The sequence below is a fragment of the Saccopteryx leptura genome, chromosome 1 (assembly GCF_036850995.1).
Source record: "Saccopteryx leptura isolate mSacLep1 chromosome 1, mSacLep1_pri_phased_curated, whole genome shotgun sequence".
Lineage (NCBI taxonomy): Eukaryota > Metazoa > Chordata > Mammalia > Chiroptera > Emballonuridae > Saccopteryx > Saccopteryx leptura.
Genome location: NC_089503.1, coordinates 90,985,988 through 91,010,302, shown reverse-complemented (window position 1 = coordinate 91,010,302; position 24,315 = coordinate 90,985,988). Strand labels below are relative to the sequence as shown.

Genomic DNA, 24,315 nt, shown 5'->3' with positions numbered 1-24,315 from the left:
ATATTTGATTGTCAATAAGAGACACAAGTTATAGTTTTAACTGTCACTGCACATCAGAAATCCTGTATGACAACATCATGCCTAATTTTGAAACACTTTGAAGTACTATACATGTGTGAAGTATTATTATTATAGGTATACAGAAAAAAAGTATTTATATATATTTGTCAAATCCCACCCCAAAATTACATACCCCAAAATTATTTAATAAAATACTGCTGTATAGTTTATATTATGTGTACTTTTTTATAACAGATTTTTAAGTTGTCTTTTCTAACATTCATTTATACAAACAATGTAACTGACAATCTTTTTTTTATCACAATCATAAAATCAGTCCAGAAGATTACTACCCATATATTACCTAATAAATCTATATAGGGAACCTAGGAAATTTAGGAACTGTTAGAATCTGAGAAAGAGTAGCAACTCTTAAGCATGTGCAGTCTATTGTAAAATAGAGAAAACAGCATGAAATCTGAAGTAAAATGATTTAAATTTGGAGTTCACTCCCTGGCTGGTGGACACTGGGAAAGTAGCAAAACCTTAGTCATAGCTGGACTGACACGTGCAGCAAGCACTGTACTAGACACTTCACAGGAAAGACCTCCATCAAAGCTCACAGCAGCCCTTCAGGTTACTACTATTGTCCCTGTTTTGCATTTCAGAAAACTGAGACTTAGAAAGGTTCAGTCACCTACCTGTGGTCATGGCAGAATCCATGTGCAAAATAGCAAATCACCAGGCTATTGCTAGAGTATTAGGTTCCAATCTAATATTCTTAGTTATTTCTCAGGGTTGTATCAAGACTCAAATAATATAGGCTATTTTGAAAGGTTTTGTAAAGAAATGATAAACTGCTTGTCATTTATATGAATTGCAACAAGTATCTTCCAGATCTGGGCTTTGATTTTGTCATTGAACTAGGTGTAAAATACAGTTCTTTGGCTTGTGGAGTTGGGATTTTTGTGGTCCAAAAATTTTCCAGTGATCTGCTTCAATTAGTTTAATAAGTTATATCTAGAGACCACTTGAAAGAAAGCATTGTCATAGCAGATAAGTTTGTTTTTCTATAACAGTGTCTAAACTCCTGTGCAATTATACTTGATCTATGGATTCACAGCTTGAATGATAATGCAAATCAACATTCAGAAACATTTACTCAGAGTTTACTATGATTTACACACTGATATGTTTTATGTTCAGGGGATATAAGAAAAATAGTTGAAGACTATGCCCTTAAGAAGCTTATAGTCTACTGAGCAAATTTGTTACTTCTGAATTATTTATAAATGTATCCTTTAGAATTAGATTCTTTCAATTTGACAATAAAAAATAATCCTTTAGAGGGAGATATATATATATCTAGATATATATCTCTCTATCTAAAATATATATAACTTCAAAATAATAATAATATTGTTAGTTGAGAAAAGCATGTTCATAATAAAAAAAATCTTGAGTCTAAGGGCTATTTCAAACAGAATATAAATGGAAAAGTAAAGTTCCTCTATTTAAAGTGCATTTATTTATTAAGGTCTTCTAGCCATTATTTAGCAATTTTGGGACTGTTTCTCATAATATAGAGAATACAACACAGCACACCATGGGTTACTGTCCTCGAGGAGCTCTGTGTTTGCATTGTGATTTGTTTTTAATACCACAAGGTGTTGGGGAGGTTACCTCAGCAAATACTTTAAAAGCAGTGGTCTCCCCTTAATCAGAGGCACTCAGTTCTTACATCCCACACCTCTGTGAGACATATACCGAGGTCGTGAATTCTCTGGTGACTTCTGAGAAACTACTCTTGTGTAATTTGTTCTTTTTTTTCAGAAGTCACAAAGTCTGCAAGGCCTATGTAGAAAATAAAAACCTGGAAGTAGGCCTTGGGTTTTTTACAACCCAGCTAGAGAGAACAGACCCTATTTGACTGGGGCCACTTCCTAAGCTCCAACCAGTTGTTGCCACTAGGAAATTCTAAATCATTGTAATAAGGATTTTGTAATTTTCCAGAGAGGTGAGAGATCCAAAATTTTATATAATCTACCAATTTTTAGGGTGAAAACAGATTAATTTTTTTCAAGTTTTGTGGACCAAAACAAGACATAGTTTTTGTAGCTTCCTTCCCATGATGTTGATCTTCCCTAGAAATTCTTATTTTTTTTATAAATTTATTACTTTTCTTTTTTTTTTACAGAGACAGAGAGAGAAATAGGTAGGGACAGACAGACAGGAAGGAAGAGAGATGAGAAGCATCAATCATCAGTTTTTCATTGCGACACCTTAGTCATTCATTGATTGCTTTCTCATATGTGCCTTGACTGTAGGCCTTCAGCAGACCAAGTAACCCCTTGCTCAAGCCAGCGACCTTGGGTCCAAGCTGGTGAGCTATTGCTCAAACCAGATGAGCCCGCACTCAAACTGGCGACCTCAGGGTCTCGAATCTGAGTCTTCCGCATCCCAGTCCGACGCTCTATCCACTGCGCCACCACCTGGGCAGTCGAAATTCTTATTTTTTATAATACTAAATGTACATATTCTGGCAATCTCTTTCTTTGTCATCATTTTAACTGTCACTTACATGCTAATTATTTCTAAAACCCACCTCTTCATCCTAAAACTTTCTATAGCTACTTGAATACTCAAATGCTTCGAGAAGTTCACTAGACAGAAATATCTAACTCAACTAGCTCTAAAATGAACGCATAATATTGTTTTAAGACCTTTTATTTTATATCCTTAAAATGCATCCTCCACGTCTTTTAAGTCATAATCCTGGAGACACCCCCCCCTTCTCTTCCATCAGCCGCGGAAGTCTGCATTTTACTTTGTACACATGAGGCTGAGTGAAAGATATATTTAGTTATTTCAGTGATGACTGTGGTTACACTAATTCTCAGAGGATGATACCTAAACACTTTATATCATGTATTTTAATGTTTATTGTTTTGCATGTTTCTAATTAAAATCAAGATAAGTTTTTTCTCTTTTTAATTTATAATCTAGGGTCCTAAAACACAGCAAAGCTGATTAACTTGTCAAAAATTCACATAGCTAGTGAGCAACAAAGCTAGGAATTGAATCCAGGTGTAACTCCAGAGCCGTGCTCTCTCTCCCCTTTCACCAGTGAGCCGGGTTTGAGGGATGGAAAGTGGAATAAAGCAGTGCTATTATCTTTGAAACTGGGTTTAAGTGAGAAACAGCAGAGGCTAGAAAGTGAGAGGCAGAAAGAGACATATCTGGAGTAGACTCTTCTGAACACCTAAGATGAGGAGTCATTTAAAACTGTAGAGTTAAGTAATCTAGAACAATGAAGAATGTTGAGACATGAGTGAAACTTTATAACTGGGTTCATTTTCTGATTTTGTGCCTTTCCTTTTTATTCTCTAGGTTGATCCTTCACACTCATGCCAAATAATGGTCCTTGAATTTCACTTTTCATGATGCCAGTCCCCTGCCTAAACCTTCAAATGTTCCCTGTTATCAAATTATTCTCTTGGCTTTTATAATCCTGAATTTATCATGGGCTTTCCTATACCTGCTTCCCTGCACACTAACTTTTCTCGGATCCAGTGAGATACTTTGCTGTCCTGGCCACACCCTCTTTTCAAGTTAGCACTTTTGGTTGCTCTGTGCAACACTGTTTATGCCTCTTCCTCTCTTCCCCATTCCTTTTCTGACAAGATTAAATTCTACTTTATTAAAGTTTATGTTTATGAAGTCTGGCCTCTTCTAATGGTCATTCCTTGGTGATCATTATGCAACACACTGTACCTTCTATTTTAACACTTACTTATTCTCTTCTTTCATATTGAGTTACTTCTGACTTTCTAGCAGATTATAAGTTTTTTTAAAAAATATTTTATTTATTCATTTTAGAGAGGAGAGAGAGAAGGAGGGAGAAACTGGAAGCATCAACTCCCATATGTGCCTTGACCAGGCAAGCCCAGGGTTTTGAACTTGCAACTTTAACATTCTAGGTCAAGGCTTTATCCACTGTGCCCCCATAGGTCAGGTAGGTTATAAGCTTTTTAAAGTCCAAAATTACATCTAATATTTCTTTTCAATAAAATGTGTGACAGTATAAAGGAAGCAAGAAGGTTGCCAATTAACATTCAATTAACTAAAGTGCTGATAGAACACATAAAAGCTGTATATTACTAGGGGGCAGAATAACTTGGTAATAAGCACACAGATACTTAAGAAGTATAGAAATAGAAATAATAAATAATTTGATGTCTCTGAGACAATGAGTAGTTCAAATCATAAGTGTTGAGTCTATCCGGAGACTGACAAAGGATTTGTTTTTATTACTTCCATATAAAATCCAGCATCTAGGTAAATCAACTGAATCTTACTTCATTAATGAAATTAGTCTGAGTCATGCACCTTCCTTTTCTTTAGTGTCTAAACTTGGCTTTATAAGAGGTAGTCAAACTGTCTTTCTGGCCCCTGAGGATAGAGGGAGAAAATGCCTTTTGAAGTACTTTATAAATACACTCACACAGGCAGGGCTAGCTGCCTCATCCCCAATATAATCACAGCATTTGTCACATTGCATTAAGATTTTCAGCGGTCATTGCTAGATTGTACGCTACTTAAGAACAAAGAGGCCTGTGTCCCCAGAGTGGAATACTGCTTGGCACACTAGAAACACAGAAATTGTCTTTGAAACTTGGCAAAAATTAAAAGATTTTAGTGAGTCTAGATGCTATGTAGAAAACAAGGTTGGAGGTAGAGATGAGAATGAAATGTTGATGCTTGGATTAGATTTTTAAAAGGCTACCTGTGGTAGACCCATCCAGGAGCTGCAATGTGCAATGTGGAAGTATCAATACTCCAGGCAAAATAATTCTCATGAGACATTTAAACTCAGAAGAAAGGTCAAGGACAAATTGTCTGTCTGTCCCCTTTCACTTCAAGACTCAATACTGGGCTTTTAGCCTCTAAACCAGGGGTCTCAAACTCAACTCAGCATGTGGGCCGCAGAGCAAGATCACAGCCATTCCGCGGGCCGCACTATGTCTACAAAAGGCAACTGTTACGCAACACTTTTCTCACTGCAGTTGAAAACAAAAAAAATCAGTACAACAAGCACAATCATACATGCAGTTTACTCAGTGTCACAAAACGACCAGAAACTGTAGTTCGCATCACAACTGCTGTTAACTAAGCTAATATCTAGCTAGGATGCTAGAGAAATGAAAAATACAAGTAGGCCCCTAGGCTTACTTAATTTTATCCAAAATATTTTGAACTTCGTGGATTAGTCTGCGGGCCGCACAAAATTGTTTGGTGGGCCCGCGGGCCGCGAGTTTGAGACCCCTACTCTAAACCCTGAAGGCATGTGTTTTAATGAGTAATAATCTTTATAATCTTTCACTTGTCACCTACTCCTATGAAGAAGTCCATAAAAATTGTTTTTTATTTTTTATAATTACAACAGTCTCTAACACAGAGTCTGAAGTAATTCCTTAATAGAATGTTTAAAATATGAATCAGAACACTAATATCTAACCATCAATTCCCAAATCCTTCCATTCTCATATCCATATACTCAACAGGTATTAATTTAGTGGTGTTATGTGCCAGACATTGTGCTATAAGCCAAGCACTATGGATTTGCTCACAACTACAGTGGTATCCAGTTTCAGAGGACTCTCAATCCAGGAGAATAAATGATAAGATAATGTGTCAAGGTAAACTCATGTGGTCATGGGGTCATAGCGAAGTAAAGCCTAAATCACATTAAGGTTGTCAAACAAGACTACCTAGAGAAAGTGGGCAGATATCTAAAAGCCATCAGCTTCCTCCTGCAGCTACTATCCTTTCCACGAAATTAAAATTAATATATGCGATCAGACTTGGTAAGTTACATATTTCAATTGGCAATAAAAAATGCTTGTCATTACCGATCGTTCTCTTGGATCTTTTAAATGAGTTATGATAAATAAATATAAAGACTTAATTTAATATTTTTAATTAATTAAAGCTGATATTTTCATTTTAAAATAATGAAAGGGTATAAGCAAAGAGATCAAACATGACAACTGCTAAGTGGACAGGATATTCGGACAATGGTCCTGATACTTACTAAAATGTCTAAAGATCTCCCTAGATTACCCATCCTATTTGGACAGAGCAAGACAAACTCAATACTTAGTGATAAGATTACTACATTTTGAACAAAATAACTTGACAAACAAAATAGGAACAGAAGACTAGATGTATGAAACAGACAGCTGTCAGAGGGTAGAGGAGTTGAGGGCTGAGTGAAAAAGTGAAGGGACTAAGAAAAAAATATATATATACACATATATAACTATATTATCTTTGTTTTAGATATTGTCAATTAAAATAAGCATTCGGTATAACACTAAAGACAAATGATCACTACCAGCATTTTGATATAGTACTTTCAATCTCTGATATATTATAGTTCTTATAAAATTAAAATCAAAGAACTATCTTTTCTTTACTTACCATTATATCTTATATATTTCTCATATATTAAAAGTCTCTAAGTCATGGCATTTAATAGTTACATACTATTCTCAATAGCATACTGGTAGCATCATAATGATTGAAAAGAACAAGAGTAGATCATTAGAGGAATCATTTCCCTCTGAAATAAAACGAAGGAAAGGTGTAGAAGTGAAGACATTATTATTTTGAAAATAAAAACATTTCAGCAAGAATTCTCTCTTAATAAAACATTCACACTTGGTTTCTAATCTGTGATTTCATCACTTCTGTAAAATGAGGCTTATTTTCACAGTTGCTTGTTTTCATAACATGATCATTAACTAATTTTGTGAAAACAACAAGAATCAATGCTAAATATGTATATAACTTATCATGTAAGTAGTAAATATGTATATAACAGATTCTAATGTATATATTATATAACTAACAAAATATAAATTTATTTATAAAGTTATTCTAATTTATGTATTTGCTATACAGTATTTTTATTTTCACAAAATAAATGAATTTGTAAAAATTCATATACATGGAAAAAGTATGTACATGAAAGTTCACACTTCATTATTTTGAAGGAAAAGAAAAATCATGCCTTGCAAATTATCTATGCTGTGTTTTTCACTGTTTGTTTCCCTTTGGTAAGGTTTGTGTATGTGTCTGTATGTGTGTATATTCATAAAAATACATGATGATAATTATACTAATTATTATTCCAATTCCAATTGTTGATCTCACTTTTATTAAATTATTTCTTGCTACTCTACTATATGATGTGATGAATAGCAAGTTACAATTTTAATATAGATGCTTATTTGTGCCAACTAAATTAAATAATAAACTTCTACCAACAGTAATAGCTAATAAAAAAGGGGTAATCTTAAATTTATTTTCGAATTGAAATGTGTAGTGATCTGTCAGCAACTATATTAATCAGTAAGGAAATTTAATTGTGTTTACACATATTGTAAAGATATTTAATTTTTTTTCTCCCACCAATATCAGCTCTTTACCAACCAGCTTAGTGTCATAAAAGACCTGGTTTGCAGTTCGAAGATACGTGGTTGAGATGGCAAACAGTATTTTTTTGCTGGAAGTAACTGTTTTCAATGGAAAATAGTGAGCAGAATTACCTACAATAATGGATTCTACAAATAGCAACTGAAGTAGCAAATGGCATTTCTTATCTAGGAAATGGTTTCTTAGTGCACTCAGTATGGGAAAGGAACCACAGTTTGCTATATATATGAGTGATGAACAGTGGCGCTAGGGTTCTTTTTAAAACAGAAATTTAATTATGGCATGAACTGCTTAAAATGATTGTTGTCTTCTGGCCCAGAATAAAGAACAAATTCCTTATCCTAGTTTACAAGGCCATTTGCAAGGTTCCCCCCTGCCTCTGTAGTCTCTCTCCATCCCCATCATTATTACATTCCACATACCCCTCAGTCTCACCCTTGCCTCCATTTTCCTGCTGTATTACTGGTCTCTAAAGTTGTCCACACACCTTTACATTTCTTTTATGATACTCTTTTGTGTGCCTGGAATATTTTATCTCTTTTTGCAACATGGAAAAGCCTCATATCTTTTAAGACCCAAGAGGATTATCACATTACTTCTGAATCTACTTCTAACCACCTTCAGTGCTTGGAAGGATGAGAAGGGAAGAAACAGGGCAGAGGTTGGAGTAAAATTGACAACAGTGATTTCCCATATCATCTATTGGCTAGAATTTTCAAATATCTACACACAAATTTGAAATATACTACCTCCAGGACAATGTACCTATCTTAGCTGGCTATGAAGCAGGACTGGTGCAGAAGATCCAAGCTCCTCCAAACAATTGATACTTTTAAATATCATTCAATTAGCTCTATCAACACTGTAAATCATTATAACATTTTTTTGTGTGTGTGATAGAGATAAAGAGAGACAGAGAGAGGGACAGATAGGGACAGACAGACAGAAAGAAAGAAAGAGATGAGAAAACCAATATTTCATTGTGGCACCTTAGTTGTTCATTGATTGCTTTCTCATATGTGCCTGACTGGAGGGTTCCAGCAGACTGGGTGACCCCTAGCTCAAGTCAACGACCTTGGGCTCAAGTAGGTGAGCCTCACTCAAACCAGATGAGACTGTGACCTCTGGCTTTAGAACCTGGGTTCTCCGTGTCCCAGTCCTACGCTCTATCCACTGTGCCACTGCCTGGTCAGGCTTATTATAACATTTGGAGGACATCTTACTAAACATTCTTTTCTCCATAATGACAATGGTTCTACTGCAAAAATAATAAAATATAATATAATAATATAATAAATATAATATAATATAAAAACATATACAAAAAGTAAATACATAGAAAAAATGCTTGAACTGAGAACTGTTAGCACAAATCAGTTAGAGCAGTGGTCCCCAACCTTTTATGGGCCATGGACCGGTTTAATGTCAGAAAATATTTTCACGGACCAGCCTTTAGGGTGGGACAGATAAATGTATCACATGACTGAGACAAGCGTTAAGAGTGAGTCTTAGACAGATGTAACAGAGGGAATCTGGTCATTTTTAAAAAATAATACATCGTTCAGAATTAAATATAAATAAAACAGAAATAATGTAAGTTATTTATTCTTTCTCTGTGGATCGGTACCAAATGGCCCATGGACCGGTACTGGTCCGTAGCCCAGGGGATGGGGACCACTGAGTTAGAGGACTCTCATGATTGACATATTTTCTTAAATAGTCTGTCTGGATTTTAATTAATTTAAATATTCCACATCTAAATGTTGGTAAATAATGCTTAAATAAATATTTTCTTTTTATTTATTTCTTTTTTTTTTTTTAGGTGAAAGAAGGGGAGATAGTGAGGCAGACTCCTTTATGCAGCCTGACTGGTATCCCTCTAGCAACCTTATCTGGGGTTGATGCTCAAGTACTACGCTATCCTCAGCACCCTGAGCCATTCTCAAACCAATCAAGCCACAGGCTGCAGAAGGGGAAGAGGAAGAGAAACGGGTGGGAGGTGGGGAGAAGCAGATGGTTGCTTCTCCTCTGTGCCTTAACCTGGAATCAAACCCCAGAAGTCCATAGGTTGTCTGACACTCTATCTACCGAGGCACTGGCCAGGGCAATGAACATTTTCAAATTAAGAGATTTTACTAGGTTTATAAATTTAAATGACTTATAATTTTTAATGTTTTTGATAAATCATGACAAATTTATTTTCAAAAACATTGTATTAATTTAATTATTATTATCTTTTTATTGATTGACATTAAAGAATAAAAGAAGATGGGAGAGAGAGAGAGAGAGAGAGGGAAGCATTCATTTGTTGTTTCATTTATTAATAGTTGTGGGTTGCTTCAATTATGTGCCCTGACTGGGGATCAAACCTGCAACTTTGGTGTTTCAGGATGATGCTCTACCCAACTGAGCTAATTGGCCAGAGCCAAAAGCATGTACTCACTTTATTTTTTTTTTTAATTTTATTTACTCAATATTATTCTGACTTTCAGCCACCATATACCTAGTTGGCAGAGAATCAAGTCTCTGTCATTATTGAGGCTTTTTTCACTCTCATTTGCTTTGAGAAGGTTATTCAAGAAAAGAAACACACTAGTAGAATTATTTGTACATAATATAGAAAGGAAATGGTCCATTTTTTTTTTGCAGTTTAATTGAGCACTTTATCAGTTTTAAATGCTCCAACCCTTGAGCAATTTAAAATTCTATTTATTTTTACCATCATCATTAGTTATTTTTTATGTAAAACTGTATGTCCTATTTTAATTTGTTTTTCTCTAATTAAAATATTTTATATTTTGTTTATATTTTGTTTATTTGTTTGTTACAAAAGTGTCCATTCTCTTCCATCTCAATGACGTGTATTTGGGTGTGTCTCTGTGTTTGTGCAGGTGCGTGTGTTATCCTTTATCCAGTATAGTTGCATGAGATAGTTTTCTCAAGATTTGATGACTTTTGTTTACTTCCATGTTAAAAGAAGGTAAAAATGTGGTAAATTGGCTATCTTTATGGAAAATATGGAGAAATTTGATTAATTATTTTTGGAGAAGACATGTTTAACTGACCACACATACATAAAAAGTATTGGTTCATGGATTGGTGTCATCCCATATCTAACCTGTATCACAGCCTGTTCTTAATTTTAATCATCAATATGGAGTAGAGTCAATTAGAATTTAAAATAGTTTACAGCTAATGGAGTTAAGACAGTAATTGATGTTTCCAAATGAGTGAAAATTTAAGAATGTACATGTAAGATCTTTAATTTTGTATTTTAAAATAAGCTCTGTGGGCTCTTTACAGAGGCCGATTTGTATACATGTGAAAAAAAGAGTAGTGTTAAGTTTTAATTGACTACAGCTTACATGAACAAACAGAGTAGTTTAACTGACTAATTAAAACTTAAATAATTTTGACCTATACTTTACATTTATAATACTTAAATAATTGGAATTAGTGCTCTCACCTGGAAAGGTTATGTCAGACCATTATCTTTAGCATCAAAAATATGTTTAATTCTAAACCAATCATGACAGATATAAGACTTAATTCAGGTCAATATATTTTAATGGAATTATGATGAATTTAGAGGATATTTATAACGCCAGAACTTGGATGTTAAGAGTTTTAGAAGCACTGTTATATAAGGAAATGTCATTTAGCTTGAAAATGTACAAAAGGGACACAGGATAACTATTTTTAAAAATATTAAAGGTTTAAGTCATATAGAAAATAAACAAGATTTGTCTTGTGTTATTCAATTCTGGCTAAGAATTAGTTGTTATGAATACTCAACCAAGAAATAGGTTTTTTTCTCTCCTTTCTTTCAACTAGTCAACAAACATTTATTGAGTATGGAGCATAAATGTTCCGGGCACTTGGATAAGCCCTTAGAGTAGAAGTACTAAAAAAGTATCATTCATGTCTGCAAGGAACTCACAGTCTAATGAAGTTGACTGATTATCTATCTATCTATCATCTATCTATCTATCTATCTATCTATCTATCTATCTATCTATCTATCATCACTGTCTAAGGCATATATAAATTACAGAAAGTACTAAATAAGAAATTTGACTATTCAAGCAAAAGCTAGCCAACATCTGTGTTGAATGAAATATCATCTAGATTTTTTTATTTATAGCCAGAATACTTGTGCTTCTTTCCTAAAAAGATATGTAGAGTCTCATAAGGTATATTTATGTAAAATATAATATTTAAATCATATATTTATATTATATGATGGAAAAAATCAAGGGCATAAAGACAAAGTAAAACATTTAAAATGGGAAATAATTTATTATTTGATAGTAAATATGAAATTGAGCTCCCTGGTTATCAGAGCAAATAGAGAAACATTTTGATTTACAAGTTTACTATTAAGAAAGGAAGAAACATTTATATTTTTCAGAAAAAAAATATGTCTCTTGATTTTTAATATTTGGAGCAAAGAAGTGGTAAAATGTCTTGCAAGTTTCCTTAAGTAAGACTGTATATGTAGTTAAAATTAAGTAATTTAACCTAATATAAACTAATATCAAAAGAGGGAAGTATATATAGTTATAGGAAGTAGCAAATTTTTGTGAAAATACTAAAGAAAATGCTATAGAAGGTGCAATGTAGATAATCAAGAACTGACAAGAATAACTCCATACATTTGATTCTAACCTCCCTTTTTCACAATTCTTCTAGTTCCATGAACTTTAAGAAGTGCTAAAGGAGCAGTCAATGTCTGGACAGATGGGATTCTCCTGAATGTGCTTACTAATTCTCCTGGGCTTCCCAAATGGGCTTTTTTCTACTTTGAAAGTGGATTTTATCAGCATTTTCTAGTTATTTTGTTGGCAAATGTCACATGTTGTAAGAACCTAGAAGTTTTGTTCTAACGGATTTAAATTTATCAAAGAGCAATCAGGACAGGACAGTCTATGCCAATTTGCATTAACAGTCCCACCTTCTTTCCTATGGACCTTGTTTTCCTACTTATTTTGTCCATCCTATAAGATGAATTTGATGAAAACAAATGAGAAAAATATCATGCTTAAGATAAAAAAAATACATAACATTTATTTGGTTATCTGTTCACTGTCTTCATAGCCTCTGCTTGATTTTCTTTAAGATGACACATGAATCATCTTAACTGCCCTGAGGATGCTCCAAAAATGAGTGAAAAAATGCATTAAATATGCTAATTCATTTATTCAAAGATAGTTGCTGCTTTTTCTGATTTTTTTATGCCAAATATTTTATTAAGTAAATGAGGCTATATGGTTTAAGAAGGAAAATAATACTCTAGATTCTAGGAGTTTGCATTCTGGTAGGGAGTATAGATGATAAATAAGTAAACTACTGAAAATAATAATTATAGATTATGATAAAAGCAATGATGATCATATGGTTGGTAAAATTATTGAAGTTTGGGAGTGAAAGGGTTTATTCTAAAGAAGTTGACTAGAAAAGTTTTTCTGAGGTACGACTTTCACCTGAGTCCTGAAGGTTGGTTGAGAAAAAGCTAGTTCAACAACTAACTGAATTGGAGGAGTCCAAAAAAGAGGGAATGTCAAGTACAAAGGTATGGAGAAAAGAAAGAATTGGACAAAATGAAGACCTTGCACACTCTGACATGATGAACAAGGCAAAGAGGTGGACCAAAGTCACATCTTGTAGGACCATGTTAAAACGAACAAAAGCCATTGGAAGATTTTAAAATGGAAGATACAGGCTCTGATTTATAAATTCAAAGGGATACTCTAAACTTCAGTATATAAAGTAGAGAGAGAGAAGTAATGAGTACAAACAGAAAACAAATTATTAAGTTATTAAAAATGTACCATTGGCTTGGATTAGAATGGCAGGATAGAAATCAAGAACAATAAAAATATACATATATGATGTACTTTGGAGATAGAAGGAAGGAAGAGGACTTTGTCAGTTGGTGAGTGGTACTCATGAAAAAACATGTGGGAAGCAATATAAGAAACAAAAAACAGATGATAAAAATATAACAACTAGTAGCATAACCATTAGGGACTGTCAAGAAAGGGTAAATGAAGAATAGCATACAGGAGAACTTTGGAAGAGTCAAAACGTGGAATTTCTGCTCAAGGTCAAATTCAGTCAAGAAAGGCAGAACTTTAGTACACATGTATCATCAGTTCAGAGCACTTATAAGAGTAATTTATTCAAATAAAGAGTGCAAACACACACAAGATTAATTCATAACACACATAAGAAAATAAATTCTAAAAGAATCGGTATTATAAATATAAAATTAAAATCATAAAGGTATTAAAAAATGTGGGGTAATACTTTATATAGTTTTAAGAATAGAGATATCTTTATAAGCATTACACAACACCCAGAAGCCCTAAAGAAAATGGTTCACAGATTTGACTACATAAAAAATTTAAAGTATCTATATAGCAAAAGACACCATAAATGAAGTTGAACACCATAGGTCAAATGGAAAAATAATTTACAACATAGATGGCAAAGGGTTAATTTTTATGGTATATAAAACATTGCACAAATAAGGAAGAAAACATTGGTAAAGGAAAAAAAGTGACAGTTCACAGAAAAGTACACAGGTCTTATAAATATAAGAAAATGTTCTGAGCCTCACTATTAATCAAAACTATGCAAGTTAAAGCAGCAATTAGATGTCATTTTCAGCCATCAGTATAAGTGAAGATGCAGGAGATTGATAGTGGCTAGTGTTAGCAGGTCATAGAAAAACAATTATTCTTGCATTCTGGTAGTTGTAAATTTAAAGTTAATTTTGTTTTTGAGAAGAAATTGACAATATCTATTAATAGCAAAAAATGTGCATCATTTGTTATAGTCATTTTGTTTCTAGGAATTAATTTTACAGGTATATTCACACAGGTACATGAATAGTTTTACTATTTTGTTTGGAATATAAAAACTGTGGAAACAATTAATGTTGATCAAGAGGGTACTTAGTATATTTATCATAGCACTTCTGCACACTGACATATGATGTAGCAGTAAAAGAAATGAGACAGAAAACATGATAAATTAAAAAATTAATAAAATATAGGTATTGAGTAAATATCAGTTTTATTACATACTTTTATTTTTCTCTATATGCTAGCATCTTGTGTTTATAGTTCTCTTTATCTCTCTATCTAGATATATAAAGATAAAAAAGAAAGAAGTCTGGAAAGATCTATAGAAAACCTTGATTCTGATTAGCTCTAAAATGTGAGATTACCATTTTGACTTGATAAGATTTCTGAATTAGTTGAAACTTTCACAAGTACTTGTTAGTTATGTTTAAATAAAAATATGAGAGCTAGAAAGAAAATAGTGAATAAAATATTTAAAATTTGATCAAAATTGTTCATTTGGAATAAGCATATAAGCAACACACTAAGCAAATACTGATAATAGTTTTATGTTGTAATTTTTGCTGTGTCAGGGAAATATTGTGGTATATTCAAAGAAAGTGTTAAATCTCAATTTTATTTCCCTTTTGTTTCAAAGATAACAAAAAACTTTTAACTGATGATACCACTAGTTTTATTAAGTTGGAGGAAAGTGATGAAACTATAAAGACTGAAGCAATTTCGACTTAAGGTGATGTTCTTTAAGACAGTAGTCACTATATTTATTTGGAATCCCAAACTTGTTAACAAAAATGAAACAGAGAATGACTGACAGCTAAGGAAATCTTAAAGCAGTTGGGAAAATGTGTTGCAAATAGCTGTAATGATTCTGAAATCAAACAATATTTCTGTAACAAATATGCTGGTTGGCCAATTCATGAATTCTTCAATGCTATTTGTACAACATTTAAGAGTCATTCTTCCACATGGTAGTATTTCTGACAAGAATTTGGTAATGTGAAGTGATGGGAATGTCATGGTTTAGAATTCTGAAATTTTTGTGCTTCAGTAAAAATCACAGAGAAGAACTGATAGCCAGTGTAAGATGCTATATATAAGTGAAGATTGTTAAAGAGGTAATTTTGAGGAAAAAAAACAAAACATCTTTCAATTTAGGTTAAGAGTTACCTAGCTGCTATCACACCAATTAATGAGTATTTTGTGGTTCTTGTACTAACCAAAATACTGCAATACAAATGGCAGACAAACCTGACTTCAGGATTTGATGCCCTGAAAACTTTATGGTTAGACAAGTTTTCTGAACTACAAACCTTCACATTCCCCACATACTAAATGATAATAATAATGTCTGCTTCTTAGAGTTGTGTAAGAACTCTATAACACTGTTGACACATAGCTAGTACCTCATTTTCGGAGCTCTTATTATTATTAGCAAAAAAGAATAAGTCTCAGAGAATAGGGATTTGCTAGCAATGTAAACTATTCAATGACAATGAGGACTAAGGTACAATAATTGGATTTACTAATTTTTGTCACTCATTACCCTCAAGAACACAGTGTTCCAAAAGTGGCAATGGTAAGGGAAAAGGTAAATCATGATAAAAATAGAAGGAGCTGCTGAGGAATATGTAAAACAGTTGATAGTAAGAGGAGGAATAAATATAATAAGATGATCATTTGAGTGGCAGAAATCCAAGCCAAGGATTTTGCTAGCTATGACACACAAAAACTAGTAAAGATAGATTTTATGTAAAGATTATTGGTTAGTTTCATCATTAGTGAAATGATGAAAGTAGGCAATGAAATTTTGCTTGTTTATCTAATTTATCTATAGCTTCTTTAGGGCTGTGGGACTGGGCTTTTTGTGTGACTGAAATTCATTGAGAAGCTGTTCAAAATGTTAGACTGTTTCTCAGTAAAGAAAAATACAGAAACAGAAAATTTTGCACATAGTTAAAAGAAGTCAATGTCCTCTTTAATCTATGCATGGACCAGTTTTCTCTCTGAGTGGCCTATAAATCTGAGATAAAGTTACTCTTTCTTAAGACTTAGAAATAATTTTGACAAATATAAATTTAGACTTGGGTACATAAATTGAAGTTAAAAACTCAGTGACAGGTCAAGAAAGTTCCTAGGAAATAACAACAAAATTTATGTATTCAAAGCATAAATTGCCTTTTAAAAACATAAACAGAAAATAAAAATAACTCTTGAAATGTTAAGACTGACTCAGAAATAAATATTCCATATGGCACAGAAAATCCAATGCAACTAAACTTAATTGAGTTCTAATTATATGCCAAATACTTTCCAAAAATTTTTGTAACATTCATAAGATTCATATGTAATGGGTATTATTTCCTTGGCTTAAAAGATGAAGAAACTAAAGTTAAAGTATTAAATAATTTACCCACTATTGGTTTGTAAATTACAGATCATCTGGAACAAAAGTCCAGAAAAGACTTCCACTCTACTTCTAAATAAAAAAGGAGAATATTGTAGGCCAACATATACGAAAGAGTATGCATTAATAGAATCTGTGTGGGGTTAATAAATACTGTTGGTTTTTTTCCCAGTCAAAATACAAAAGAATACTCTAAAGAAAAGAGAAGAAAGGACTAATGTTAAAGATGTAACGATTACCCTTGCAATTCATTTTTTAAATTTCACAGGGTTTGCAAGGTTGAGTTCTATTTACTTGAAATTCTTCCCACCTCATGGCTCCAAGGAAATTACTCTAGCCTAATTTTCCTCTGAACTCTAACCTATTTTCTTTAGTCTCTTTTCCTCCCTCTTTGACTCTCAATTTATAGTATTTCCTGAGGTTTTATCCTTAACAGTCTTTTCATAGCTCTTGCTCTCTTTGGGTGATCTCACCCACATCCCTGGTTTCAACCACCACTAAGTATCTGTCTTCAGTTCAAACCAAGCCCCAGAGCTCCAGATACACACATCCAAGTCTCTACTGCATATCTCCATTGGGATGTCTCTTAAACAACTCAAAATCAGTACATCCATACTAAAGTGACCTTACCCACTCAAATTTGCTCCTCCTGTGTGTCTCCTCTAGACAATAGTGTCACTATTGAATCATTTGTCCAGGTGAGAAATCAATGAAATCATGTGTTGATCTTAACACACTTCTTTCCCACCCTCCCACACAGACATCTAAACCATCACTGAGTTCCATCAACAGTTCTGCATTCTTAGACCTATGTGCTTTTTTCTTTCCTCAGTGCTTCTACTTTTAGTTAAGTGTCTATCACCCCAAATTGTATTACTTCAAGACTCATTACTTTTGACTCAACTAATTGGTCTTTTTCTCCCTGTTTGTTCCCTTATGATTCATTTGTCCTCTTGCAACCAGTCTATTCTTTGTGTAATATACATCTGATCATGTCACTATTGAATTTCAATTTTTTATGGACCTCATTTTTTTATTCAGAAGAATCTCCTTATAGCAGCTACAAGATCTTTTGTGTATCGGCAAAGCTTCATGCCTTAGCCCACTTCTCTTTCTACTCATACTTAATACTACAACTAACCTAACTGTTTTAACTAGTGTCTCAAACACATGTGGCTCTCCCACACCTTTGTGATATCCTGTCCTATATTGCTCATTTGGTCAGACATGCCTTCCTTCCACCATTTTTTCCAATTACTCAATTAGAAACTTAACACCTAGATCAGGTGACATCTCTCCTAAAGGCCATGCCAACTTAGTTGTTATCCTTCCTCTGTTCATTTTTGTTATAGCACTCTGTTTCTCCATCATAACATTTTATCTTACTGTACTTGCAGTAACTGATTTATTTATCTTTCCCACTGGACTATCAGCTCCTGAGGGCAGCAACTATTCTTATAAGTTTTCTGGATTCTTATTTCTAGCATAGAGTCTTAAATGCAGCTGCCCTTAATAAATGTGTTTAATGATTAATGGATACATTTATTATCTAATCTAGTGAATGAATGGATGAATTCATTACGTAATATGACTTCAGTCCTTGCTATATCACTCAATGTCATATGATTAATGAATAAGTTGCCCAGAAATGTCTTGTTCTATTTTCTTCAAAATGTTGCAATTAAATGAGAAAAAAAAGATAAATGGCGATTCTGTTTTTTTCTTTCTTTCTCAATTCCAGTAATATAAATATAGATGTATTTTTCACATCCAATGGGTTACTGATACAAGTACGAAGACGGTAGTTAGAAGACTTGAGTTTGAACTTTAACTTTGTAGCTTGTTAGCCATATAGTCCAGAACAAGTAAAATAACTCCTTTGAACCAAAGCTGGTTGCATTACAAAATAATGACTATCTTTGTCGTACTGTCAAACTAGTTTGAGGTCAAGTAACATTAAGTATATAAAACCACTTAAAAACAAAGTTTTGTTGTAAAATGTAAGGTCTATTTATCTTTCATTTGAAATTCCTGAACAATATTAAATTCTATAAATAAGATATATATAATACATATTGTCCAAAATCAGAAAGTAGAAGTTTTCCTCTTTGGGAAATTAGCGTTACTTGAAAAAAATTCAGATTAGAAAAATGTTTAAGGAGTTTTTCTAATAGTTTTATAAAGACTTAATTAAGTTTTATAAAGACTTACTAAAATATATTAATGCAAATTATATATCATCCTATAATTTAAAGAGAAATAAACCATAAGAATATTACTCATCTTTGTCTTTAATCTCATAATAGAAAATTAAGAAAAAGGAAGAACATTATAAAACTAAAAAATATCAACATAAAATCTTTATATCAATTCAAAATAAGGAAACCTAATGAGAGTCACAGTAGAATAACATCACTTATTTTCCTAAAAATAATCAAAAGCCAAACTGTATTTAATTCTAACATATCTCCACTAACAATTTTTCAGGAAAACCATCAGAAATTTTTATTTTTAGCATGTTTAAGATTGTTATATGGGTTATGTAAACTCTTAGAATGTCTTTCTATGGCTTCATGTCTCTGAAAGGGAACATGTGCAATGTTGAAATGTTTTTGAATCAAAGTCAAAAAATTATATTAGTATTTAGTGTTCTTAAGTAACTAGTGTTTAAGTGGGAAAGTCTGCAGAACCAACTGGATACAATGTCATATTTTCAATGTATTTAGATTAACTAAACAAGTATATTTTAAAACCAACCTATTTTACAAGTAGCAGTCATCTTGGATATTTAGAGTAAACAAGTAAACCGACAACAAACAGGACGAATATTTAACTTAGAACAACTTCTCATCATTACTAAGATATAATATCCAGTCTCTGTTCTATTTGTGATCGTCACAGCTTTCCAACTCATCTTTTAAACACTTGAATTGACACAAGTTTGACAGAAAAAGAAAGAAAAATACATCATTAAAAAAAGGTAAAAAAAATTATTAGTCATTTGGTCCTTTCTATTCAAGTTAAAAAAATGGAAAAATTTCATACCTATTATTTCATTAAAGCAATAACACATGAGTAATTGATCTGCTTTATATTTCCTATTGCTCCTATGAAATTTAGAAAAGTCATTTCAGAAACTGAATATTTGTTACTTAAATTGTAAAAAGACTGCCTTGCCTAAAGACTGATTCTTTTAAAAGCTTTCTAATGTAACTGTACTAAACTAATAATTTTAATTTTAAATATTTTTATCTTTTAAAATATTTGATGACAAACTAGTTCAGTATTTTGGTTTTTACTTCTGATTAAATGTAGTGTACATCTCTCTGCAAAAGAAAATTTATATTCATTAATTATTGGAAAAATAGAAGTACCTGTTTTCATACTGTCTCAAATATTTTGCAAAGCACATATCTAATTAAACTAGCATGTTTGTTTGCAAAGATAGCTATTTTGGGTCAGTTGTATATTTTATTAAAGAATATTGACTATATTGAATTTCTTTTAAAATATTCATTTTTCTATTCCTCATACTTTGGATAGATCACAGCAAAGAAATGTATATTCTTAATTACATTTTGAAAATTTTACACTTGAGCTATTTATTACACCTCTTTTTTGTGATTAAAGTAGGTCATAATTTTATATTACCTGTATTTCCTATAATTTCAGTTTAACATGAGCAAAGTGTGACTTTCCAACAATATAGTTATAAAGAGGACAATATTTTAATTTAATCTAACATAAATATTGTTAAAAATAAAATAAAATTCTAATCTAAAATGATTGTTCCTCCCTCAAAAACTTGGATGTATACCAAAAGTAACAAATTTGACTTAATCAGGTGTAGGCTTAAGCAATTTGTAAACTCTGTACACAGAATGTTTAAGATGACCCAAAGTAATCTTAGAGTACTGAATTAATTTTGAAGCAGAAGAAGCGGCACTAAATTATATCTGTCCAGTAGATGACCAATAACTTTTATTCTTTAATCCGCTTTGCCCTTGATAATACATTCTATAAAGTAAGCGTATCCTTTTTAATGGGCTTTATTCACAGACAGATTAGATCCTGCAGTTTTATAAGAATCCAGTACAAGAAAATCACAATTCAAACAAACCTAGTCAGTCACACATTTTATCTTTATATTTAGTCTACCACACACAAAAAAATTAAAAATCCAGTGTGTATCACTATGAGGAATAATTTCCATGTTAGTTCTCCAGAATGCTATTTTTATTCTTTTATACCCAAAGGAATAAAGCTGGATATACAAGGCTGCCTCGCCCTCACTGCTGATGCTTCACCATTAATTAGAGTGGAAAATCATGCTGTATGTGCTCGGTCAGTCCATTCAACAAACACAGGTCACCTGACCCATGCTTTCTGATAATTAATTTTTCCCAAATTCAGCTTGGATTTGCCTTAAGGATATTCAGCATACTCATTTCCTCTCCAAAATTTCTTTTCTGCCCCAGAAAATATTTTGTCCTTATTTACAATTTATGTTTTTTAAAAAACTATATTTTGAATATGTATGCAAAATCAATTAATGTGATTATGGAAAAATATAATATTACTAACATAGTGTTACACTTGGATTCAAAATAAGGAAACTTCAAGTTTGCTTAGTTTAAATTTTTTTCAGTCTTAAATGTGAAAGCATAGCACATTATCTATATTTTATACTTTTTTTCATTTGGTGTGCAGCTTCTTATCAATTTCTTATGTTTATAGAGACTTTACTAGTAACACTTCATTTTATATAATCTTTTTATTGCATAAATAAAATAATATTAATTAAAATTATCTGGAATGAGATTAACAAATAACGAGGAAGGAAGCATTAGTACTTATCTAGCTGAAAGTCATAAAACAAAGTCTAGAATATTTAAGAATTTAATTTGTAAAAGCAAAAGAAATAAAAGTAATATATCTGACATTTTAAAGAAACTCAAAATTTAAAAGCAAAAATTAATATTTAGATAGTAATTTACTGCTGACAAAGTACCTTCACATATATTTGAAATAGAAATTATTTTTAAAGTTAGTAATTTTTGTTTACAGAATCTTAGGAGATACATGAGAAAAAGTTTTAAATAAACACATAATATTTATATATGAAGAAGAATGTTTTATATCTAGAATTAGTTAAAATGTTGACATCCCTTTCAAAACTTGGACCACAAAACAGTAACTTAGAAAATTTGCAAAAATAACTATTCTCAAACCTAGCTCTAATTTGTGTGCATTTATGCTTAAAAGTAACTTTCTCTTGCTATTATGTAATATTGATTTTATCACTAGATACCAAACCATTTTCTAATTAAGTAGTGTTCATAGGAATGATAGAATCCCTGCGAAATAATACAAGTGTGTCAGTTTACAAAAATATCAAATGCTTTGGCCTCTTCATGAAACCAAATTCTAAAACAAAGTAATGGCTAGACGGCATAAATAAGGAAAAGGATCATATTATCTGTTATATGAATTAATGGTAAATAAATATGAATAAAAATAAGTTAATGAAATAGATGTCTTCCAAACATTTAAAAACTCTGTTTTCAGTTTCACTTATTTGTCCAGTACACTTTCCCGTACTAAGAGAGAGCTTTTAAAATTAAAATATACTCAGGTTGATATAATAAAAATACAATCAGATTGAACATTTTATTACTCTTATTCAAAATTTTATGTAGAAACTACTTCTAAATGTCTTACATAATCTGTAACCATTATCTTACCACATAAATTTTGAACAGTTGTAAATTAGCATGTAAAGCTGAAGAGATATTTGAAACATGTATTTCCTTCAAAAGTTGAAAATGCCATATAAATGCTATATGACTGATTATATTTTAAAAAGTTTTTAATTAATCCATGATTGATTGTATTTTTTTTACATTAAGTTATGCAGTATTTTGGTGAGGGAGCACCATACAACTGTTTCATTATAGCTTTAGGTTTGATCACCTATTGAAGTTTCATTGTGTGGGATAATAGATCCAGTTGCATCGGTTTGTGAATTCAGGTGGATTGAAAACTAACATGATTTGGCATCAAGGTAATAATTCATGGAGTTATATCCACAGGATATATGCATTACATGATAGTAAGAGGCATTTACAACCCAGAATATAAGAGCAGGGCAGTCTCAAGTGACATCACCAGTTCATCTGCAGCGTCAGCCAACAGACTAGAATATATATTCTCCACAACACCGCTTCCCTCTCTTTCTCACTATTACCAAACCTTCCATTGCTTTCATCAGTGTAAGAGAGCATGTGTCTACCTTAAAAGCAAGACATATGCTTACTCAAGTGAAAAGCAAACAAGAAAAACCAAAGAATCAGAATCAAAACTAGACTGAGAACAATTTTTACTGACTTTGTATTCAGGTGATAGGAAGAACACTGAAATGTTAAAGAAGAAATTAATTTTAATTCTCTAGACATGAAATAAGAAAAAGAAAAAGGAAAGAAGAAAGGAAGAAGAAGGAAGGAAGGAAGGAAGGAAGGAAGGAAGGAAGGAAGGAAGGAAGGAAGGAAGGGAGGAAGGGAGGAAGGAAGGAAGGAAGGAAGGAAGGAAGGAAGGAAGGAAGGAAGGAAGGAAGGAAGGAAGGAAGGAAAGAAGGGAAGAAAGAAAGAAAGAAGGATTAAAAGAAGAGGAAGGAAGACCATCTGATTATTTTAAGACTAAATCTTGATTTTTAACTCTGATTTGCTCTGGAATGAGCCATTTATGGGAAGCTTAAATTTCTTTCTATAAAAAAAATAAATAATAATAATAAAGAAAAAAAGGCACTCTGTGGCCTCATTTTAATTCTCTTCTAATTTATCCACAATTTATGTTTTACTTACAAGCATTTGTTACAGCAAAACTGTTGGCTGTCTCAATGTTGTCCACATGAGGTACCAAATTAAAAGGCGCTTCCGACGCATTGGGGCTGGTGTTATGAAGAAAAATTGCTAATCGAAAAGCAGTGTATTCCTGATCTGTGTTTCGGATGAAGAGACCACCTATTAAAAACAACAGAAAAAGCACATTCAGTGTTTCCCCTTGTAAATGTTATTCCCACCCCAAGCACTGTCAAACCCACTGCCATTCCTAGGCACATAACAATTAAGAAGCTATCCTGCCACATCTTGGGAGACTGGCCTTTGTCCCTAAGGTGCATGCTTAGTATTTTAGTCTTTAGGACAGCTCAGCTTTTTCCTGTTCCAATCTGTCATGATCACAGTGACCTCTGAGACCATTTAGTGTGTTTTCCCTTTTTTCTCTCACCCTCCCCATCATTTCCAGCACACTGCTACATCAGCCAGCTCTGGGCATTTCTCTGGAAGATGCATGCAGATGAACAGAAAGCAAGATTTGCATTAAAATACAGAAAGGAAAGGCTGTGGTGACACGTAGGGTAGAGAGAAATCAGAAAGGAGACATGAACTTTGTTTTTCTGCAGCTGGTGGACTCAGCCTAATTAGCTCCGTTTTGTGCACAATCCATGAGAAATGATGCAGTGTTGAGGCTGGGTTTAGCTGGAAG

The 24,315-nt window shown here is 32.5% G+C and overlaps 1 protein-coding gene across 7 annotated transcripts in view; it reads right to left on the bottom strand.

Annotated features, from left to right (window-relative positions):
* GRIA4 (glutamate ionotropic receptor AMPA type subunit 4) overlaps positions 1–24,315 on the bottom strand; it is a 385,805-nt gene that overhangs the window by 359,899 nt on the left and 1,591 nt on the right. For all 7 annotated transcript variants that reach the window (XR_010749450.1, XM_066371575.1, XM_066371576.1 and 4 more), the window contains one exon: positions 23,634–23,792. Coding sequence is in view for 6 of the 7 variants with exons in the window: in XM_066371575.1 (XP_066227672.1) it covers positions 23,634–23,792 (159 nt within the window). In the remaining variant the exon portion in view is untranslated. The remainder of the gene's footprint in view (positions 1–23,633; positions 23,793–24,315) is intronic.